This window comes from Oryza sativa, chromosome 6 (assembly GCF_034140825.1).
Source record: "Oryza sativa Japonica Group chromosome 6, ASM3414082v1".
NCBI classification, from domain to species: domain Eukaryota; kingdom Viridiplantae; phylum Streptophyta; class Magnoliopsida; order Poales; family Poaceae; genus Oryza; species Oryza sativa.
In genome coordinates this window covers 10,166,863-10,179,703 of record NC_089040.1, presented here as the reverse complement: position 1 = coordinate 10,179,703, position 12,841 = coordinate 10,166,863, and the positions used below count along the sequence as shown (strand labels likewise).

The window sequence follows — 12,841 nt, the reverse complement described above, 5'->3', positions numbered from 1 at the left end:
TATAGATCTAATGTTGTAGTGAACTGAAACATTCTTTCGTTATTTGCTGAAACATTGTTTTTATATAGGTGAAACAACGTCCGATTTAAACGATTGAAACATTTTCGATCTACTTAGTGAAACAATTCCGATATACTTGGTGGAACATCGTGAAACATTTTTTAAAAAAATTCAATAATAAGCTAAATTTTTTTCGTCGGAATATATCCATGTGTGGTCTTGTTTTAAAGATTTAATTGCAACGAATTTAATGGTGCAATCGGATTATGATTTGGATAAATAATTTAAGAGAAAAAATCAGTTTAAAGTGGTTTTGCACGCGCGTGGCGCGATTTTTGCATGTATGGATCGGACGCCCGATCGGTAATTCCCTCAGCCTCCGTTCAATTAACATCTCTAAACCGTAATACCAGAAATCTTCACCCCTGATCTTGAGAGAACCATCTAAATCAGGTCCCATGGCAGTATGGACTATGGAGGGCTGGTTTTGTGTGATAAGAAAAAAAACATGTGGGGCCCACGACACATTGTTCTACCAATCGGTGGTCGGTGCTACTGGCATGATCACGCTCGCCGCGGCCTTGTCCTTGCTACTACAACTTGTTGCGTCTGAGCTACTAGATGGGGCTGGCCTAGCCGAGCAGGATGCCGGTGATGATGAGGAGGGTTGCTAGTTGGCTGCTCCCGACCCAAGGCCCATCAGTCTTTTTTTGCGATTTGTTTTTTCCTTTTCTTTTGCGATTTTTTTCGGTTTTTTTTTCGTTTTTTTCTGATTACTTTTTTTAATCTTTAGCACACTTATTTTTTAAAAAATGTTTTGAGTTGAAAGTTTTTAAATCTTAACTTGAAAATTTTTAAATCTGATTTGAAAGTATTCAAATCTCAAGTTGAAAGTTTTCAAATCTCGAGTCGAAAGTTTTCGAATCTCGAGTTGAAAGTTTTCGAATCTGAATTGAATGTTTTTGAATCTCGAGTAGAAAATTTTTAAATCTGAGTTGAAAGATTTCAAATATGAGTTGAAAGTTTTCAAGTCGAAGTTGAAAGTTTTCAAATCGGAGTTGAAAGTTTTCAAATATGAGTTAAAAGTTTACACATATATAGAAAAAAATTCGGAAAAAAAAACTAACCGTGTCTTGCCGTTTATTGGGCCGTGTGGGCCGGCGCGTACGCGCCAATTAGAATTCGTGGATGGTGAGGATTGTTGCTGCGGTGGCAGTGGACGACGATTGGGTGGGTGGAGCCGCGGACAAGCATATTTGAAACGAGCTTGTAGCCAATGACCTAGCTAGATGCATGTCGGCCGGCGGCGCGGCGCGGACGACGTAGGCGAAGGCGGCGCTCTTGCCGAGCACGTAGCCGTGCCTCGCCCTCTGGAGCCCCAACACCGGGCCGTGTGGCTTGCCGATGCCGATGTGGAGCTCCTTCACCGTCTTACCGGCCGGGGACCTGCTTCTAGACGCACAAAAAGTATTGGTGAAGTAGCTAGTAGAGGGAGTTTCACTATCTATTGTAGTGAATGAGGATGTAAAAGAAATTCAGAGATTATCTGAAACAAGTTCGGTGCATAAATCAGATGGTGATTTCTGCATGCAAAGCAAATTAAGGGAACTTATGGCAGAGTAAGATGTTGTCATATGAAGTAACTGACAAACTCCACCAGCGAGAACGCCCATGAGCGGCTCGTTATTGTAGGTGGCCACCTTCGTCGTCTGCTGGTATATGTTTACTTCTTTTGCACTGTGGATATACTCCCTCCATCTCTAAAAATTTGACGCCGTTGATTTTTTAAAACATATTTGACCGTTTGTCTTATTCAAAAATTTAAGTAATTATTAATTTTTTTCCTATACATTTGATTCATTGTTAAATATACTTTTATGTATACATATAGTTTTACATATTTCACAAAATTTTTGAATAAGACGAGCGGTCAAACATGTTTAAAAAATATTAACGTTGTCAAATATTTAGGGACGGAAGGAGTATAACGCTTTCTTCGTCTCTCTCTTTTCCACCTCCAGCTCCCACCACCATCACCACCTTCATCTGAATCCAATGGACTGCTCCTTGCTTCATTCTGACCTGGCGGCGAAGCTCGTCACCACCTTGATGGCCCTGCTTTATTATGATCTGGCGGCATTTGTGGCTGAGGCACTAGGGCAGGCGGGGAAGAAATGGGACTGGGGAGAAGTTCTCCCCTCCGGTATGGGAGAAGAGGAGCTTGCCAGTGCCTTATCAATCAAGCTCCAGGTAGTGGCAAAAATAATGGTGGTGGTGGTGGTGGGAGCCGGAGGTGGAGAAGAAAGAGATAGAGAAGGTGGTCCAAAGTGCAAATGAGGTAGACTTAATGAAAACTTTAAGTTACGGATAGTTCAAAGTAAAACTTTGGTTGATAAGAAACTAGCCCAAACTATAATTTACTCTTAATTTATCAAAGAGCATAATTAATGTGAGTAACTTATTCATGTTATAAATGTTATTGGTTTTACTTACAATTGGAGCTATGCCGCAAACTACGAACAAGATTCACACGTTTTTTTGCATTTTATCATTCCTAAGGATTAACCAGATATGCCATCTCGATTTCTATGTTTTTCCTATTTCTATATTTTTGAATTCCTACGTTTTAAAAGGAGCCTTAATATTTTACATGTATAAGGGGTCATCATCGATTGAGGCATCCAATTCAATGACAGAATCAATCTATTACTTATACCTTGCAAACTTAACTGTTATCCTACTTCCGTCTCATTAGCACATGATCAATTATATATTAACAACTACAACTTGAAAATTAGATTTGTTTACATTGTTTTAAACAACTTTTTATAGATTAGAAAACACAATATTTAACAATTTAAAATATATGTAATGGAAAACGAGAAATGTGAAGTTTGAATAAAAAAACAGGACCTTAGTATTATTATAAGCTATAGCTGCCGTTGGTCCTCAGTCCTAGTGTGAAGCATACTTAAAAAAACCGAACCGACCCCGGTTGAACCGGAAAAAAGGAACAAACGACCTTAGTAGCTTGGTTCAGTAAAAAGACCATCCTTACAATCGAACCGGTAAAAAACTATGAACCGGACGGTTTTTATAGGAACTAGTGAACCGGTGGCAGTTTTTTAAGAATCGAACCGGTTTTTAATTTGTTTAGGGCAGTATGGCATTATGAATGTATTATGTTACCACACTACAAATTTTTTATGCCGTGGCTATATAATAATAGATATAATGATTTATTTATGCATATTTTTATCAATTTGTGATGGTTCTATATTTAAAATAATACAAATTAAATATAATATTAATAAATAAAAAACCGACGATTCGACTGGTGACCCGACGAACGACCGGTGAACTAACGGCTAAACTAACGGCTAGAGCGGGTGGATCCCTGGTCTGGTTTTTTTTGTACTATGGTGTGAAGAGAGACAACCTATTGAACCAACCAGGAATCTGATCGATCATAGGATAAAGAAAATACTACCTCTGTTTCGGGTTATAAGACTTTCTAGCATTGTCCATTCATTAATATATATATAAATGTGAACAATGCTAGAAAGTCTTATAATATGAAACGGAGTAAGTTGTAAATTAAGATGACCCACAAGTCTAACCCCTACTCCCTCGTCCTAAAAATAGGCAAACCCTAGGTTTCCGTGTCTAACGTTTGACTGTTCGTCTTATATGAATTTTTTTATAATTAGTATTTTCATTGTTGTTATATGATAAAACACGATTAATTAATACTTTATGTGTGACTTGTCTTTTTAATTATTTTCATATTTTTTTAAATAAGATAGATGGTCAAATATTGGACACGGAAACTAAGGATTTATTATTATTATTATTATTGACGGAGGGAGTACTCCACCCTGCATGTTATAGTCCAACTACCACGTCATCATTGTGCAGGCTGCTTCGGAGCAGTTACATGATTTTTTGTTGCCACGCTCCTATAGGTTAGTAGTACTACTACTCCGTAGTAAACATTGCTTAGCTAGTACTATCATTCGTATTATATTTTTGTACAAACTAATAAATATTAAGTCATGCTTAAGGAAGAAATCGAGTCGTATTAAAATAAAAATGATAAGTACATTATGAATATAAGACCAATGGTAAAAAGTAGGGAGAAAAAATTAACGACATCATATATTAAAAAAATACTAATACCATCTTAATTTTAGTATTAGATGTGACAAATTTCATTACTATTTCATCTTTCATAATGTTTCATAATGTAAGATTTTCAAGTATTGCCCACATTCGTATAGATGTTAATGAATCTAGACACATCTATACGAATATAGACAATGATAGAAAGTCTTATATTATAAAACGGAGGGAGTACCAATTTAGCATTTAATACTAGGTGGTAAAACTTTTATATTAGAGCTCTCGTGGGTGCTTCCAGTAATCCAGTGTAGTCTTTATCTCCCATCAAGCTTCTGTTTAATCACTAATCACCTATTTAATCCCATCTCTCCTAGCTAAGTAAGAGCAAGCTAGCTGACCATCGCCCGATTGGCCGAGAGCCCGAGAACTTCGCTTCGATTGCGCGCCATGGCCACCACCACCACCACCTCCGACCCAGCCGCCGCGCCGGCGCCGGCGCCGCACGTCCTGCTCGTCCCGTACCCAGCGCGAGGCCACATGCAGCCGCTGCTCCACCTCGCCTCCCGCCTCGCCGCCGCTGGCCTCCGCCTCACCGTCGTCGCCACGACCTCCACCCTCCACCTCCTCTCGCCGCTCCTCGCCGAGCACCCGTCGTCGGTGAGCCCCCTCACCTTCCCGTCCTTCGAGCACGATACCTCTGGCCCGACCTCCGTCGGCGTCGACCTCCACGCGCTCGCCGCGCTCCGCGAGCCGCTCGGCGAGTGGGTGCGGGCGCGGGCGCGCTCCGGCGGCGAAGGCGGCAGGGTGGTGGCAGTGCTGTCGGATTTCTTCTGCGGGTGGACGCAGCCGCTCGCCGCCGAGGCGGGCGTCCCGCGGCTGGTGTTCGTGCCGTCAGGTGTTCTCGCCACCGCCGCCACGCACTCCCTCTTCCGCCGCATGCCGAGGCCGCCGCCCGCCGCGGCGGGGCGCGAGTACGCCGTCGAGTTCCCGGGGCTGCCTGGCGCGCCGGCGTTCCCGTGGCGGCAGCTCTCGCGGATGTACAGGAGCTACGTCGAGGGGCACGGCGGCGAGCACGCCGAGGCGATCAAGAACAACTTCCTCTGGAACCTCGAGAGCTCGGCGTTAGTGTGCAACACCAGCCGCGCGCTCGAGGGGCGCTACCTCGACGCGCAGCCGCTCGAGGACCTGGCGGGGAAACGCGTCTGGGCTGTATGGCCGGTGGCGCCGGAGTTCACCGCCGACGAGTCCGCCGGCGAGGTCATCAGGTGGCTGGACGCGTTCCCGGACGCGTCGGTGGCGTACGTGAGCTTCGGGAGCATGATGGCGCTCCCGCCGCCACACGCGGCGTCCCTCGCCGCCGCGCTGGAGAGGAGCAAGACGCCGTTCGTCTGGGCCGCGTCCACGGCGACGCTCCCGGAGGGGTTCGAGGAGCGCGCGGCGGCGGCGTCGGCGTCGGCGTCGGCAGCGGGGCTGGTGATCCGCGGGTGGGCGCCGCAGACGGCCGTGCTGCGCCACCGCGCGGTGGGGTGCTTCGTGACGCACTGCGGGTGGAACTCGGTGGTGGAGGCCGCGGCGGCCGGGGTGCCCATGCTGGCGTGGCCGATGGCCGCCGACCAGTTCTTCAACGCGCGTCTCGTCGTGGACGAGGCCCGCGTGGGCGCGCCGGTGAGCCTCGGCGGCTTCGGCCATGTCCCCGACGCGGGCGAGCTCGCCGGCGTCCTGCGTGAGGTCGTCGGCGAGGCGGGAGGCGAGCTGAGGGCGCGCGCCAAGGAGCTCGCCGCGAGGATGGCGGAGGCGGCGCGAGGGGACGGCAGCTCGCGGCGTGACCTCGACGGGATGGTGCGCGAGCTGTGGGATCTTGGAAGTCGAAGCTGACGTGTTCGATAACCAGTCTCCCGCTCTGGTCGAAAAATACGGTCCTCTCGGTTGGAAAATAAAAAATGTTGCGAGTAAATCTGTGTTGAAAAGTACTTTCGTAATCAGTTAAAATTATTATCGCCTACATTTTTTAAATGTACGACGCTGTTATATAATTTATAATATGGCATTTGATTATTCACCTTATTAAAAATTTATATAAATATCATTTATTTTGTTATGACATATCTTATTATCAAAGAAACTATAATTTTGATGACATACTATTATATACCAAAAAAATCAGTAAACTTCTTGAAAACACTCTCAAGCTACTATGTAGAGATAATCATAGAAAATCTGAGAAAAAGTAAAATTTCACTTAAATCGGTTGGTCCAATATTATAAACCGTTAATTAAATTTATTTAAAGGATGTTAGTACGACAAGATCGTCGCTGGTTAGTCATATCCAGCGACTTTACTTTGGTTGCTACTAGTACACCCAAGAGTACACGTATTCTGTTTCTTCTTATAGAATTTTCTCTTAAATTCTTATTCGATCTATAATTCGATTATACCATTGCGTTCGTTGTAATTAAATTTTTAGAACAAGATCTTACATGATTATATTTTAATAAAAAATATCTATGTTATAAATTACTTTTATAATATATGTAAGTTACTTTATCATATATATATATATATATATATTACTTTAGATTTGGTTAAATTACTTCCTATACATCTGAGTTATTTATTTTTATTATTGGTTTTAGTCAATTCCATAATTTGTGCTGACTAAATTTAATTTCTAGATAGACTCATGTTTTTACCCCCACAATGGATTTACTTGTAATGTCATGACAAGTTACTTTCTTTTTGTTTTAAGTTACTTCTATAATATATGCAAATTACTTTTAGGCTTTATTGAATTTACTTTTATATGTCTAATGTTGTCGATTCGACAAGTGCGTCATGTCGAAAAAACATGCTTCTTTCAACAATGGTTGGAAGTAAAAGACAATTGTTTTGCTTACTAAAAGTTTTTCAGATCCCCATGTTACATGGCCCTATTACAAATTCCTCCTTTAGGGTTTAGGCTTTACAGGGGGAATTTATATGGTTGTCCTTTATGATAGCGCAATTGTCAAATCATATCGCAATTTAGTCTTAAAACATTCGTCTCGCAATTTACACGCAATCTGTGTAATTGATTTTTTTTTCTTACATTTAGTACTCCATGCATGTGTCTAAACATTCTATTTGACAGCGTGAAAATTTTTGTTTTGGGAACTAAACATGGCCTTAAGATAAGAATATAAAACAAGGAAAAATCCTTCTTAAGCATATAAAGCCTATATTGTCTATATATTTCATACTTGTGGATCAAAATGTAACAACAATCTTAAGGCTTCTCCTCCTCATTGAATATAGGAAAGAAAGACACCAGGACCTGTTTTATGGAGCTTCTAATAGTTGTAATTTCTCTTATAATAAAAGCTACCTCAAGTAGTCCAGCATTTTATCCAGATTCTGAGAAGTTGAAATTACATAATTCAAAAAATAAATTAGAAGATAGAAACTGAGTTTTTTTAATGACCATGAGGTTCATCGTAAGCATTGGGAACATTGGGAGCAGAATTTTCACCTGCCTATTCCTCTGCTTGTTCTCGGAAATTAAAATAACAACCCTGAGTGGTAAATTAGTGCAAAATTGGAAACTACCGTATGATGTAAAAATAGACGTATGAGATTTGTCTACATCACCCTAAGTAAATATTTTACTAATTACTACAGGGTCTAACGAAGAGTAAAAGTTTTACTGGGAGTAAAGGTTTTAATCGGGGTGAAGTGGACAAATCTCGGACCTTCATTTTCATCATATAGTATTTCTCATGTTTGCACTATAAATACGGTTTGCACTGCATAACTCGATAGAACATCACTGAAAACCCAAATCTATGTAACGATTTTGGAGGGTCTCCATCTATATTTTTCCACCATTAAGTTGCAATTGTCTGCGTTTATTGTTCTATATAATACTTACGCGCGTCTTGCCTATGATACTGTCAGTTGATTTTCTTTTTATATTATATTGTGTTATGGCGCCTTTGTATTATACTAAGATTGAAATTCAACAGTTTATTAACCCCATTTCATCACATATCTATATCATTATTCATTCTTGCAAAACCATATCTCACCAAGCAACATGTATCATATATTCCATCCTTCTCAACCCAGCAGTTTTGCTGGCTTCCTAGTTCCTATTCGTCCATGTGGCAGGCTAATGTTTGAGATAAATATGGATTTATCAAACGTTAAAAAAAAAGGACCTTGACCAAGCTGTGGGCCTGGGCCATGCAACCAAGCATCCACGATTGGCTCCCCTACTCATCCACTTAGTTGGCTCCCGCACGTGGCAAAATATTAATGGTTACAAGATTAAAAAAAAAGGCCATAGTTAAGAATGTATTGAAGAAGAAAAAAAAATCAGAAACCGAAAAATATACTACCTAGAATCAGTGCATATCCATATGGACCAATACCGGTAGATTGCAAACATACAAAAAAAAGAGATGAAAATTCACCATCAAGCCTTTCCGGAAAGTCAGTGAATTGCAGCGAGGAAGGCAGGAAGCTATAGCATGGTAGAGCTAGACATGCGTTGATTTAAAGGGCATGTGCAATACTATTAAAATACTCATTTTTGTATACAAAATAATTTTGAATTTAAATCCTAAATTCAATTATCGTGTCAAGAGGCATTTTAAGTTTATGATAAATCTAAGTAGTATATAAAATTTAAATAAAATCATTTAAACTTTACGTTTCAAATATTACCTAAATAATATGTACGAGCAACTTGGTCAGTGCGCCAACTGGCGCGCGTAGCAAATTAGAATTTCCGCAGCAACATGCACGATACCATCTAATCTCTCTGTTTCAAAATGTATAACGTTATTGACTTTTTGCACAATATTTGACCGCTCGTTTTTATTTAAAAAAGTTTGCATAAATATCATTTATTTTGTTGTGATGTGTTTTATTATCAAATAAAATATAACATTAACTTATACTTTTACATATTTATAATAAATTTTTGGATAAAACGAATGGCCAAATATTATAGGAAAAGTCAATGGTATCATATATTCGGAAATGGAAAGAGTAGTTAATTAACTGGTTTTGGTGTTAGTTAGGGTGGTGTTGTGCTACTCCCCGCGTTTATTAGTCAAAGTTGTTTAGATTTGAGTAAGTTTATAGAAAAAACTAGCAAAGTTTACAAAACCAAATTAGTTTTAGTAAATTTAACATTGAATATGTTTGTTTTGCATTGAAAATGTTAGTATATCTTTTTTTTTTCCAAATTTAGTTAAATTTGTAGAAGTTTGATTATAAAAAATACCAAACAATTTGTAATATGAAACGGAGGGAGTGTTTTTTAACGTGGGTGGGGGCGGAGCGTCGAACTAACGCTTCATTTGACAGCGATATCGATGCTCTCGCGGAAAGCGTGTGGCATTAAAAACGGGCTATTGGATCTATCCTTAAAACAAGTGTCATTTGAGCTAATCGCACCTGCACCACCGCAGCCATCTACCGCAATGGCGCCGGCGACCAGTGGCAGCGCCGCCGCGCACGTCCTCGTCATCCCGTTCCCGGCGCAGGGCCACCTCATCCCGATGCTCGACCTTGTCCGCCTCCTCGCGTCCCGTGGCGGCCTCCGCCTCACCGTCGTCACGACGCCGGCCATGGCCCCGCTCATCCTCGCCACCGCCGCCGCCGTACACCCGGGCGGCGGCGGCGGCGGCGCCATCTCCGCGCTCATCCTGCCGTTCCCTTCCCACCCCGCCATCCCCGCCGGCGTCGATAGCGCCAAGGGGTTCCCTCCCTCGCTCTGCGGCAAGCTCGTCGTCGCGTTCGCGGGGCTGCGCGCCCCGCTCGCGTCGTGGGCGCGCGCCCGGGCGGACACGCCCGACCGCGTCGTCGCCGTGCTCTCCGACTTCTTCTGCGGGTGGATGCAGCTCCTCGCGGCGGAGCTCGGCGTCCCGCGCGTCGTGTTCTCGCCGTCCGGCGTGTACGGCGCCGCCGTGATGCACTCCCTGTTCCGCGTGATGCCCAGGCGCGAGGACGAGAACGACGACGAGAGCCCGGTCGGCTTCCCCGACATCCCGGGATCCCCGGCATTCCCGTGGCGGCAGATGTCTCGGATGTACCGCGCGTACAAGGAAGGCGACGAGGTGTCGGACGCCGTCATGAGCAACTTCCTCTTGAACCTCCAGAGCTCGTCGTTCGTGTCGAACACGTTCGGGCAGCTCGAGCGGCGGTACCTCGAGCGGCCTCTCGCCGACATGGGCTTCCGCCGCGTGCGAGCGATTGGGCCGCTGGCGCCGCAGCACGACGCATCGGGCAACCGCGGCGGCGAGACCGCCGTGGCCGCGACGGAGCTCTGCGCGTGGCTGGACCAGTTCGCCGACCGCTCCGTCGTGTACGTGAGCTTCGGGAGCATGGCGCAGCTGCAGCCGCCTCACGCGGCGGCGCTGGCGGCCGCGCTGGAGCGGACGCGCGTGGCGTTCGTCTGGGCCGCCGGGTCGCACACGCCGCTCCCGGAGGGGTTCGAGGAGCGCGCGGCGGGTGGCAGGGGCACGGTGATCCGCGGGTGGGCGCCGCAGGTGGCGGCGCTGCGGCACCGGGCGGTGGGGTGGTTCGTCACGCACTGCGGGTGGAACTCCACGCTGGAGGCGCTGGCCGCCGGGGTGACCATGCTGGCGTGGCCGATGGTGGGCGAGCAGTTCGTGAACGCGCGCCTGCTCGTCGACGAGCTCCGCGCCGCCGTGCCGCTCTGCTGGGGCGGCGTCCCGACGCCGCCGAGCGCTGACGAGGTGGCGCGCGTGCTCGAGGCGACCGTGGCGGCCGATGGCGGAGAGGCCGGCGGCGAGTGGAGCCATGTGGCCGCGCGGGTCAAGGAGCTGGCCGAGGAGGCGGCGGCGGCGACGCGGGAAGGTGGCAGCTCGTGGGTGGAGGTGGACGAGCTCGCGCGGGAGCTTCGCGAGCTCGGAAGCGAGCCGGCGAGGTAGGTAGCTGAGTAGGCGCAGGTTGTTCTTTTTTTTTAATAAACTAGTTGGGGGTGCCAGTGCGCTTGCAACGGAAAAAATATGCATCATTTTAAACCTACAATCTATGCCAACGAATCTGATTATTAATTTGGCAAAATGAATCAGATTCGTTACAATTTCAAACCATGCCAAAATATTATCATGCATTTCTTCAATCACCAAATCTGCATAAAGAGCTAGAATGAGCATCTCTGAACAAATATAATTTTCATCAAGGAAATTCGAGTTCAACAATCAGATAATTCTAATTACAAGCTATAAAAAATAATAATTGCTATATCAGTCTATCTTTCTGGTCAATGGTAGCCCGACACATTATTGTCTCAATCACGATAAAATGACCAAACACTGATAAAATAATGCAAACAAATCCATTTAGTTGTTCTCATGCCCAAGGTGCACGCAAAGTTTTATATAGGCATGGTATCTTAAATAAATCTTTTAAGAGGGTTATTGACCAAATGGAAGGACTACTGAACAACAAGACAATATTAGGTACCTCAAATAATATGTACCATCAGAACTTTAAAAACAAACTTGCGTGGATTCAAAAGCTTAGGCTGCTTTTCATCTGGCAAAATAATTGGAATATTCATAAATGAACAGAAACAAACTGAATTTCATGATCCTATAGGACATAAATAATGAAGGTGTAAATTATTCAGTAAAAATATATTGTGCCGAAAGGTTGAAGAATTCTTTTTTCAGAGCAATACATGCTTATAAGACATGACAATTCAGAGTAAATGGCTTCCTATTTGCTTTATATGGTTCAAACTGTGATAGTGGCCTTAATTAAAGTATGCAGAAATCATCGTCTCTTAACAATATTACTGATTTTGACCGTAACTTAATCCTAGTTCCTGTACCAATAAGTCATTTCAGTCATCCCATGGAGAATGCGTTTGGTTCTAATTTTAAGCAGCTACTGATTCAGTTTGAATGAGCTGAACTATCTACTACAGACTCGGGTGCATAAATCATGTAAAATTGTGGATCAGAAACAATTCATCCAAGCAAGAATTACTGAAGCATGAGTACCACATGAAAATGATAAGTACCAAATCTGGATCAGCATGAGTGCCAAATAAAAATGATAATCATGAGTACTACTGCGAAATTCAAGGTGAAATATATAGTTCCATGACCGAAATGAACAATTATAGTATAATGATCTCTTGCCAGAGCTCATTCTGTTAGCTATTGCCAAACAAATGATGTGTATGTATAGTCCTACAGACAGATCTAACAGTTGAAGATTAGCCACAATGACAAGTTGACAATGTTCTGGATCATGCAGAAAACACCATATCTGATCTAAAAAGAAAGAGTCATGCTCAGTGCCACCAACTACAGGCAAAAACAGCACCAACTGATTACTACATGATGTTTACTGATCACAAACAATGGAAAGTCTCTCATAAAAATAGCAGTACCGAACTCACCAAAACTGAAACGAAAACTACATCACAGCAGTACTCATTGAGCAGGGCATCCATTCCTCGTTCAGGGTCGAGCACCACCCTTCAGTCTGCAAAAACGAGTAAAAAAGTATCAAATACTCCCTCCGTCCCAAAATAAGTGTAGTTTTACACTATTTATGTTTAACGTTTGACCGTTCGTCTTATTTGAAATTTTTTTACGATTAATATTTTTATTGTTACTAGATGATAAAATATGAATAGTACTTTATGTGTGACTAACTTTTTTTAATTTTCTCATAAATTTTTCAAATAAGACG

The 12,841-nt window shown here is 43.7% G+C and overlaps 2 protein-coding genes across 2 annotated transcripts; both read left to right on the top strand.

Moving 5' to 3' along the window:
- Window positions 1-4,455: 4,455 nt before the first annotated feature.
- Window positions 4,456-6,200, top strand: LOC107276011 (UDP-glycosyltransferase 89B2). The gene has a single exon (XM_015787121.3). The coding sequence runs from the start codon at window positions 4,570-4,572 to the stop codon at window positions 5,995-5,997; it is 1,428 nt and encodes a 475-aa protein (XP_015642607.1). The 5' UTR covers window positions 4,456-4,569; the 3' UTR covers window positions 5,998-6,200.
- A 3,182-nt stretch (window positions 6,201-9,382) lies between these two features.
- LOC107281224 (UDP-glycosyltransferase 89B2) lies at window positions 9,383-12,518 on the top strand. The gene has a single exon (XM_015786688.3). It carries the CDS (start codon window positions 9,481-9,483, stop codon window positions 11,059-11,061), a length of 1,581 nt encoding a protein of 526 aa, XP_015642174.2. The 5' UTR covers window positions 9,383-9,480; the 3' UTR covers window positions 11,062-12,518.
- The last annotated feature ends 323 nt before the right edge of the window (window positions 12,519-12,841 follow it).

Coding starts and splice junctions, on each gene's coding strand:
- LOC107276011 (XM_015787121.3), top strand. CDS start 4,570: ATGGCCACCACCACCACCACCTCCGACCCAGCCGCCGCGCCGGCGCCG.
- LOC107281224 (XM_015786688.3), top strand. CDS start 9,481: ATGCTCTCGCGGAAAGCGTGTGGCATTAAAAACGGGCTATTGGATCTA.